Source organism: Echinops telfairi, unplaced genomic scaffold (assembly GCF_000313985.2).
Source record: "Echinops telfairi isolate 266 unplaced genomic scaffold, ASM31398v2 ScPeMD7_53;HRSCAF=182, whole genome shotgun sequence".
In the NCBI taxonomy this organism is placed as follows: Eukaryota; Metazoa; Chordata; class Mammalia; order Afrosoricida; family Tenrecidae; genus Echinops; species Echinops telfairi.
The window spans coordinates 6,086,235-6,096,921 of NW_022103951.1; the positions used below are offsets into that span (position 1 = coordinate 6,086,235).

Genomic DNA, 10,687 nt, shown 5'->3' on the forward strand with positions numbered 1-10,687 from the left:
GCCTTAATCGCTACTTGTAAAGCTCTTTGCAAGCACGGTTCAAGGCAAGACTGCTCAAGCTCAAAGTAACGTACTTCCCAAAGGTATTCACACTAGAAAGGATACTTGACAAATGTCTCCACGATCACAGGGAGGTCGATGCTTAGAAAGTTGAAACGTGGGATGAAACTGGTGATGCTCACTACAAAGAGAAAACGGGTAATAGTGAATATAACAGCATTATGGAGTTATACCAGTGTTGAGCAAGTCTCGGTAACATATGGTCACGAATTGTCATAGTCTCTTAAATTTGGAACAAAGCCCTTCCCAAACATATGAAACATATCTAAAAATCAATGATTATTCTAGAGCATCCATTATAAAACAGTGTAAGGTGGACATTCAAAACCCAGCACATATTCTTATTTTGGGACAAAAATAAAATAATGTTCCCTTCGTACTAAATATGACTACCAAATACAGAAACTGATTTTTAAAATATACTAGAATTTACACAAGCCCTTTCCTTTTCACAGCACATTACCTTCAAATATGCCACTTAATCTCTTTTTGGACTCAGTTATTTTCTTCAGTGCTAAAACAAGGATTATTCTAGGAGAGTTTTTAAGTCTCTTCCATTCTACCATCCAGTTCTTGTTTAAAATGTTAACAAACGCTCTTAGAATGATCGAGAGAGCACACTTTTTAGTTACTCCAATTCTCGATGTGTCAGCATTTGTTGAAGATGTATTTAATGTCTGCCATCCGGATCACTTAAGTGTCAAACTAATTAGTATAGAAAATGACCAGGGTTATACCTGGAGAAACGCTTATAAAGTATTTGAGAGTGGTTTTGAGAGTAACATCAAACCCAAATGGATTTATGAATAAAAGATGGTATTATCTATACAATGGAGTATGATTTTAAAAAGTACTAGCACATGCTATACCATGGATGCATCTTGAAAACAATATGCTAAGTGAAAGAAGCCAGTCACAAAAGACTAGATATTGATTGTATGATTCCATTGACATGAAATGCCCAGAATACACAGTCTAGATACAGAGACGATTGAATAAGTGCTAAGGGATCTGTCTTGGAAGAAGTGCCGCCAGAATGTTCCTTAGAGGCAAGGGTGGCGAGACTTCGTCTCACATACTTTGGACATGATGTCAGGAGAAATGAATCCCCGGAGAAGGCCATCATGCTTGGCAAAGTGGAGGGTCAGCCGAAAAAAGGCCCTGGATGAGATGGACTGACACAGTGGCTACACCAATGCGCCCAAGCATAGGAACACTTGTGAAGACGGTGCGTGGCTGGGCGGTGTTTTATTCTGTTGTGCATCGGGTCGCTATGAATTGGAATCCACTCAATGGCACCTAACAACAACAACAACAACAACAACAACAACAAAGGAGGGGTGGGGTGTGGTCCGGGAGAATGGATAGGGACCACTGAAGGGCACACAATTTCTTTGTGGGGTGATGAAAATGTTCTAAAATTAATTATGGTGATGGGCACACAACTGTGAATATACAGAAGCCAATAAATTGTACATGTTAAATAGGCAAACTGTATGGTATATGATTTGTACCTGAGTAAAGCTGCTATAAAAAAGGAAACATACAAAATCGTGTACAACAAATGCATTAGATGTGACTGTCAGCCATACAAAGAAGCTAAATACTTGATCCAGTCATGTTGCCCCATTTAGAAACAAATGATATTCATATGAAATTCATGTGTCATTAGTTGAGGGTCACATCTGCCACGCATCCTGGCTTTCTCTCAGGTTTGCTGCTCCCTATGGTTTTGGGGAGTTCAAATTAATTCGGTCCATTCTCAGAGAACATCTGAGCAATTACCAATTTGGCTCGGAAATAAAGGGTGGCAAAGGAAGAATGTGTTCCTTTGCACAGGCACACAGGAGAACCAACTGCATCTTGCTTTACAAACTTAGGTTTTCTTCTACTGCCGACTTATTTAAAGCTTAAGAACAAATCAACAAAACTTTGAGAAGTAAGCAAAGGATTTGCATGTTTCCATCACTGAGAACGTATGTGATCATGATTTCTTGCGGGTCTGAAGAACACCCACCTGTGTAGTGGAGGTGCAGTGGATGGCCTACGTACAACATGTCAATTTGAGGTGGGTGCTTCACTTTAATCAAGCGAGTGTGAGTTTCTAACGAAGGTATTATGCAGAAACTTGAACTTGAGCCTTTTTTACAATCTTTATTGGTTCTACAAACTTGAGTGGCTTCAACAGCTTTCCGGGCAGGTAGACATGTATGCTATAAACAAAATATTAATTGGTCAATATTACAATGATTTATTTAAAAATAAAAATGCCAGTTATATTGTTAAGTATATTTCATGCCATCTAACATATTAGGAATGAAATCCATATAAAAAGAAATGGTGTTTATGTGTACCTACTACAAATTAATTACATGTAAAAGTTGGAAACAAAGAGGAGGAACCAGTAGTTGGAAAATATGGCCGTGCTGAGAGAAACTATGCCAGTGTGCATGAGAGAATTTTGTAAGACCAGTGACGTCATCAGTGGAAGTATCTCTCTTTCAACAACATAAACAGTGACTATACAGGAGGACCTCTCCAGATGGAATACACAGGAATCACATCAACTCTATCTGTGGAAAGAGAAGATGGAGAAGCTCAATATCATCAGTTAACACAAGGAGAGGTGTGCACCGGGGTTGTAATCTTTCACCATACTCATTCAATCTGTATGCTGAGCTGAGCAAGTAAGCCAAGAACCTGGACTACGAGAAGACCGTGACATTAGGATTGGAAGAAGCCCCATCACCAACCTGTGATGGCTATGACATAACCTTCCTTGCTGAAAGTGAAGAAGACTCGAAGCACTAACTGATGTAAACAAAACACAATCTCCTCACACCTGGCCCAATAAGCAACAGGATGATAAACAGACAGCATATGAAGTTGGCAAGAATTTATTTTTACTTGAATCCACAAGCAATGCCATCAGAAACAGCAGTCAGAAAATCACACAATATAATACATTGGGCAAATCTGCTGCACCAGATCTCTTTAAAGTGTCAAAAAGCAAAGACGTCACGTCGAGGATTCAGGTGTGCCTGACCCAAGCCATGGTGTTTAACTGCCTCATATACATATCAAAGCTAGACAATGAATAAGGAAGACCAAAGAAAAACCGATGCATTTGGATTATTTTAGTGAAGAAGAATGAATACCATGGACTGGAAGAAGGAAGTATAAATCTGTCTTAGAGGAGCTATAACCATTCGGGCACACTTAGAAGCAAGTGTGGCAAGACTGTTTCACATACTTTGGACATGTCAGGAGACCAGTCCCTGGAGGATGCCATGCGTGGTAAAGTCTCTACACCAATATTGAGCAGGGGTGGTGGTTGGTGGTGGTAAGTGCCTCCTTGAAATGGACTGACGTAGTGGCTACATTAATGGGCTCACACATCACAATTGTGACGTTGGCCCACGGCCAGGCAGTGTTTCCTTCTGTTGTACATAGGGTCGCTATGAGCCAGAATCCACTCGACGACACCTAACAAAATCCACTTAGATTCCAAATAAAATACTATCAATATTATTTTTAAAGCTTTGCATATAAATTGTGACATCAGAAATATGGAGATTTTAATAAAATGATAGATGGAGCAAAGGGGGAAGTTTTAATAGATTTCACTCTAATTCTCTTCACTTATTTCATAATGATTCTATCAGAGAAGCAATACTGCTTCAGGGACAACTTACCAATCGCTTATTAAAATGATTTCTGTAGGAAAAGCAAACATCCGTGAGGCTGTGATTGCTACAACATTCCATGGAACCATCTAGTCGTTTGTACGCTAAAGAGAAATACAGTTCATTACAATTCCTTACATGCAACTACATTCCGAACAAAATTTTGTTTTCAAGGAAAAAAAATGAGTAAGTAACATGGCACAAGAATTTAGAAACAACAGCATAATTCGAATTCAGTATGATAGCTACATGTACTTTGATTTTATATTAAGCAATCAAACAAAAAAACCCTAACTGAGAAAATATCCTATAATTGATTGTGGTGATGATTGCACAACTGTTTTTAATACGATGGAAGTATTGAATTGCACAATATCTAAATTATATGCTAACAGAACTGTTTAAAAAACAAAACTAACCCACGGCTCTGTCTAATCTGAAATCAAGAAGCAACGGGTTAGGTGCACCCACTCAAAGAGCTCCAGCTCCAGGGCCTCAATAGGTTTCACAGTAAGAACTCTAGTTGGTCAAGCACAAATATTTAAGGGATGCCTAAGAGATGGGCAAAGAGCCCCAGTTGTGTAGTGGTTACAAGTTGGGCTGCAATCCGAAAGGTCGGATGTATGAATCCACCAGCTGCTCATTGGGAGAAAGGCCAGGTTTTCTACTCCTGTAAACAGGTACAGTGTCTTGGAAACGCACAGGGGTAGTTCTACCTTGTCTTATAGGGTTGCTGTTAGTTGGCATGCACTTGATAGCAGTGAGTTTGTTTTGAGTGAAGAGATGGGCAAGGAGCTTGGGTAGTGCTGTGGGATAAGCTGGGCTTCTAACAAGGTTGGAGGTTCAAATTCACCAGGCGCTAAGGAAAGATGGATGAGGCTGTCTGCTCCAATAAAGACTTGCAGTCTTGAAAACCTTAGGGAGGGCCACTATGAGTCAGAATCTATGCCACGGCAGTGGGTTTGGTTTGAGAAGGTATGGGTCTCACTCTAGGCATCGATTGTTTTCAAATACTTCTCTCCCTAGCAGGCTTATCTTGAAGCTTTAGCCAAAGAACCAAGGCAGCCCCTTTGGAAGACACAGGTGAACATACAGTTGTCTGCACAATTCAGTTTGTTTGGAAATCAGTGGAAACAGGGGAACTCTTTTTTTTGTTGTTGTTGCCATGCTTTGTTTTCTGAAGTTCCCTGGTGAATAGCTTCACTTGCATTTAGGGTAGAATAAAGAAGTGAAATCATAGATGCAGGTGGGACTGAAAAATGATGCCTCCTTTTTGTCTGGGAAGGTTTCCTGTGCCACGATACCACAGCACACAAATAAGAAATTGACATGTGACAAGGGCAGTTGGAGTTACACTTTTATATGCCTATGAGTATGACCATGACCATGCTCAGATGTGCCGAAGAAGACAGAGTCAAGAGCAAAAGCCCAGCTGTGCCCTAGCAATATGGAAAGCTCTTCTCATCCAAGTGTGTCTTTAGCACTTGTGTGAAAATGCTCTCTCACAGACAATGTCATTTTACAAGGATCTTGTATTTCAGCAAAAGATTTCTGTTTGCTTATTGGTATATAAAATTGGTTTTTTTGTGTGTGTGTTTATTTGAGGAAGACATTTTGTATAGGTTCCACTGGGCCTCCCTTAGTCACATACCATTGTGATTTTTCCTCAGCCAACACAAAGTGAAGCACCTGGTAGCTGGAATGAACAGAGGCAAAGCAAAGTAAGCGATGCACCTGTTTTTCCTCTGAATTGCTGGGGTGTGTGGGGAGTTTTGCTTTCATAATATAATTGAATGAGCATTTTAATTTGGAGGGGAGAGGACAGATAATATTTCTGGTATTAAAGTGATCTGTGAATGTTTGAGGGTACAGACAAACATGTGCCTGGAATCAATTTGTCCACTTTATTATCAAATGAATTCTGCCCCCCGCCCCCAAAAAATGTGCTAAAATCTCTCTACCTGTAACTATGACCCTATTTGGAAACAGGAAACTTTATTTTGCTATATTAATGAGACCACGCCAGTGTAGAGTAGATCCTAAACCTAATCACTACTGAGTTATAAAAAGAGTAGACTATAGACAAATACATGGAAGTCAAGACACTATATAACAATAGAGGCAGACGTATGGACAAGCCCAGGAATTTAGGAGTGGGCCTACTAACCACAAGGTTAACAATTCAAACCCACTAGCACTCTGCAGCAGAAAGAGGAGGCTTTCTAGTCCCTTGAATACTTAAAGTACGAAACCCACAGGGGTACTTCTACTCTGTCCTATAGGGTCACTAAGTCGGAATATGTTCAATGGCAGTGAATGGTTTTAAGTGACGAGAAGCTGAAGAAGACAAAGAAGGTCCTTATCCTAGAAGCTTTTAGCCCCCTGAACTATGAGAAAATCAATTTCTGTTCTTTAAAGGCATTCGCTTGTGGCATTTCTGGGATGGCAGCGCTAAGTAACTGAGACACACTCTAATAACGAGGTACAAGGTAAACAATTTACTTAAGATTTCCAAAACCATTCCGAAGCTCAAACTCTGTTCTGTTTAATCACTAAGTCTCATCAATTTTTACCTCCTCCTTTTTTTCCTCCTTGTCTATTCTCTCTGTTCCCATTTGAGTTCAGATTTTAATTCTTTCTCCCTTGATCCAACTGAACAGACGCCTAACAAGTTTGCTTGCTCCCCACCTTGCTATTATATGCCAAGCTGTCCTACCTAGCGACCGCGTCTGATTCATCTCCAAATGTGTAGCTCCAAGCGTGGAACTTCTCTAACCCTAACTGGTCACACATTCTGCTTTACCCCCAAATGAAGTCTAAACTCCACAGCTTGAAACTTGAGGAGCGCCACTTTCTTATCCCCTTACCATCAGCTCATATTAAATGTGCTCTTGCTACACTGAATTACTAGCAGGTCCCGGACCACGTCTACTGTCTGGAGCGGATGCTCATTTTTAGCTGGGCCTCCTGGGATTAAGCTCACTCTTGAGGCCCAGCTTGAGCATGGCTGCTCTGAAATTTGCTCTCAGCTTCAGTCAAGGACTGCTGTCCTCTCCTATAATTCCCAATATGGCCTGCCATTGTTTCAATTGAACGATATACTGTAATAATTAAGGAACCCTGGGGGTGCAGTGGTTCAGCACTTGGCTGCTACCTAGAAAGTTGGTCAGTGATTGAAGTATGCTTCTAGAAAGATTACCAAAAACCCCACTGCCATTGAGTCCATTGAGCCTCAAAGTGATCCTTACAGGGCAGAGTAGAACTGGCCCAGAGCTGTTTCCAAGGCTGTAAATCTTGATGGAAATGAGACTGCCTCACCATTCTCCTGAAGGGCAGCGGGTGGTTAGAGCACACTCCTTAATGTCCTGAGCCAGCAGGGTTTCTTCCATAAGTAAGCCCGCCTTGAAAACTGCCTTATGGGGCAGTTCCACTCTGTCCACTGGGCCAGTACAAATCGGAGTTGACTCGAGGGCAACCACTGTAGGCACTGAAATACTTTGGGGACTTCTTGTTTCTTCAACTAAGTCCATGAGGAGGTTTCCCAGTTATTTCTGTAATTCCTCAGTGCTTTATAGAAGGTGGATAAGACAATATGCATCCAACACATAAATGATGTTCTATACCACTTGCCTTGATATCAATGATTATTTTAAGAATTCATGTCTAATGACCAAAATTTCCCACAGGATTGGGTAAAATACAGAATTGGAAGTTGAGAATGAGGAGAGAGATGAGACGGTCTATGCCTGTAAAGATTTAAAGCCTAGGAAACCAAAAGGGGTAGTTCTTCTCTATTCTACAGGGCCATGAATGAGCTGGCATAAGTACTAAAAGTAATGCTCTCAGGACAAAGCCAAAACAAAAACAACGCCAACTCCGAATTTAGACTCTGCAATGGGTGTGTTACTCCGATCAGGCTCCAAACCACTTTTAAGGAAAATAGTTCCCAAAAGGAACCATAAGGTGCTTGGCTCTCACTTTCAGTTGGAGTGAAATCACTGAGATGCAGATGGACAGCAAGTGAGGCTAAAAGGTTTGAATGTCAACGGTGGAGAAGTGTTTGGCTTTCAATCCCGACCCAGAGATCTAGTCCAGGTGCAAAGGGTTTCAAGCCCCACCAGTATCCTTCCAGCGTCTCCATTCATCGTTGAGCGACCAGCCCTTAGGTAGAGGTGGAATTAACGCAGCCTAAACTATGTTGGTGCCATTCCTCATGGAGCAGGTTGTTTATTTGTTTTTTTTTAAGGAGAGAGAAAGGATTAACCAAAGGAAAAAAACAGGTTCCAATAATTTTCTAAAATATAGTTATTTAACATGTACAGTTATTTAATAAATTATACAGTGAATAAAGCAAAATTTTTCATTTGCCAGAAATCTACTTGTTTGATATTCTTAGGGAAAACATCTAGTCTGTTTAATGAATACCTTACTCATTACAATCAGATAAAAATGGTTAAAATATAGTATAAACCTAGGAGAGGTCAGGTATAAAGTAAGAGGCTAGGCATTATTGATTGAAACAGTTTATGAGCTCTTCCTAAGTCAGATTTTCCCACGGCCACATTATTGCTTTCAAGTAGTGTAAATTCCGAGACTTTTAGTTATGTGTACTGAATTCCACTCTAAATTGAACACAAATAACTTTTGGATTACTAACCACTTTGTATGACCATATTTGGTCATCTCTTTTATCTCTAGTCACAACGGAGAACCATATATGCTTATATTTATATTTTATCTTTTATAGATGTATAAATCAATTAATAGAATTATACAGATACAAATAAAACGTTATTTACAGTGGGTATTTAAAATTACTGGAACTTACCGTATATACTTGAGTATAAGCCAAGTTTTTCCAGCACATTTTAAATGCAGTTTCTGTGGTAATTAGGCGCCTTGGCGGATAATCGGGTCAGCTTATATTCAAGTATATACAGTAGTGACGTGGTTTTCATTGGGGTTTAACATTGACTTAACACAGCAGTTTTTTGGAAAGCAGAAAGAAGAATTAGACTAGATTCTTTAATGCCCACTATAAAATGAAAATTAGTGAGAAGTTACACAGTAAATAAAAAGAGAAAGATCCTTATTGGTACCGATTTACCAAGAAGAATGCCGACTCATTGGGGCTGATCCCTTTACTAATAAGCCTTGAAAAGATGAGAACCAAACAAAATTCAAGGAGGGGTGCATGGTAAATACCGGGGCTCAAAACACTGTATTGCATGGAGAAAATATACTCACATCTAACCGGGAAGCTTAACTGCTGTAAAGTGGATGCACTTATACAATAACCAATCTGTGGCTCATAGGCAATGGTATCTAGGCATTCATTCCAATCTTGCACATTAGTAACGGGACAATCCTGTAGATGAGTGACAAGGTCTCCCACAAAAAGACCTCTGGGGCCAATGGCAGGTGAGTCCTTGGAAAGAGGGCAAAAGAAAATTAGATAGTTCATGAAAAGGAGCTATGATGCATCTGAGCAAACACTGGTTAAGGGCATTGCGTGAATTAAGTAAATTATTTTGAATGATATAGAAAATAATCCAGCTACAATAGCTTTAAATCCAAGACTACAGACTTAGAAAATCAACAAAATAAAATTCAACATTTACATTTACTTTCTGTAGGATTTTGAATGTTAGGTAACTGAAAAAAAATTGCTGACCATGAATATTAAAATGATAACAATGTTTTTGCCAAATTGCTAATGAATTAATTTGTGTATCTGTGTCTGTGGAAAGAGTCATTCGAATACCTGCTTTCCTAGTGTGGTGAGTAGAGTTTGAGCAGCCATCTAAGATAAAAAATATTGATCTCCTTCCATCTGGAGCAAAGACGAGTGAAGGAAATCAAAGAATCAAGGAAGAAATTAGCCCCGAGGAATAATGGTCCATGCCTCTTTTAGCCTGAGACCAGAACTACATGCTCCCTAGCTACAAGGACATAACAGAGGGTCTTGGACAAAATGGGGAAATGTAAAGCAAAAGTCATATTCCTAAAAAGACCACACTTACAAGACTGATTGGAGGAATCGGAGACTATTGGCCTAAAACAACCTTTATAACCTGAAACTGAGGCCACTTGTGGAGATCAGCTTGAAGCCAAACAATACAGTCACCTGTTTAAAGCAAACAAACTTGGGAGGACTGTGATCCTTAGAACAATCAGCTACAGGAAACCAAACCAGCCACATTTGTTTGCTGAGACAGCAAGGAGGGCCAGGGAAACTGGAGGGGTGGAAATGGAGACCATGCGGACACGTTATGGGGAGCGAAACCAACGTCACAGAACTAATTCTGCAACAATTTTTGAGTGGGAAACTCCTTTGCTGCAAACACTTTTACCCAGCACACATAAAAAATGCTAATACAACAAAGAAACAAAAAAAATACTAATACAACACAAAATTATAGAGCCAGTCCTTACATAAACACTGTCCTAAATATGCAGACAATACTGTCAGCACAATGAATCACATAAGCTCACTCAATGGCTCAGTAGTTTTCTACTCTCTCAGGTGAGACTATCAGCTCTGATGCCATCATCCTAATTACTATCTAAGGGAGTGAGACCCAGAGGGGAAACATCAACATCAACTCTCACTAGCTGTTCTGGCTGGCGAGCTCAGCTTTCACCTCTCTTGCTCATTAGGAGGATGCAAATACAACTGATGGAGAAGCAGAGATACAAACATTAACAGGAAAGGCAAATTGACACAGGTCCCCCACAAACTTCAAGGAGAAAATTGTGATGAGTATTTTTGTAATTCAGAACAAAAATAGTTCTCATGGGTATTTTATAAAAGCAAATGTGTTTCGCTTTGGTGGCGTAGTGGGTGGGGCTGTTAAGCACAAGGTCAGTGGTTCCCAAACCCACTAGAGCAGTGGCTCTCAACCTTCCTAATGCTGCGACCCTTGAATACAGTTCATGTT

General features: G+C 40.0%; 1 protein-coding gene across 2 annotated transcripts in view; it reads right to left on the minus strand.

Annotated features, from left to right (window-relative positions):
- MBTPS2 (membrane bound transcription factor peptidase, site 2) overlaps positions 1-10,687 on the minus strand; it is a 66,958-nt gene that overhangs the window by 4,689 nt on the left and 51,582 nt on the right. The window contains exons 7-10 of one of the 2 annotated variants that reach the window (XM_004709916.4): positions 8,994-9,174; positions 3,756-3,850; positions 2,078-2,273; positions 106-181 (exon numbers count right to left, since the gene is read on the minus strand). In XM_004709916.4, coding sequence (XP_004709973.1) covers positions 106-181; positions 2,078-2,273; positions 3,756-3,850; positions 8,994-9,174 — 548 coding nt within the window. Of the gene's footprint in view, positions 1-105; positions 182-2,077; positions 2,274-3,755; positions 3,851-8,993; positions 9,175-10,687 lie in introns of those variants that run through there. The other variant, XM_045290764.1, reaches the window with a different exon arrangement.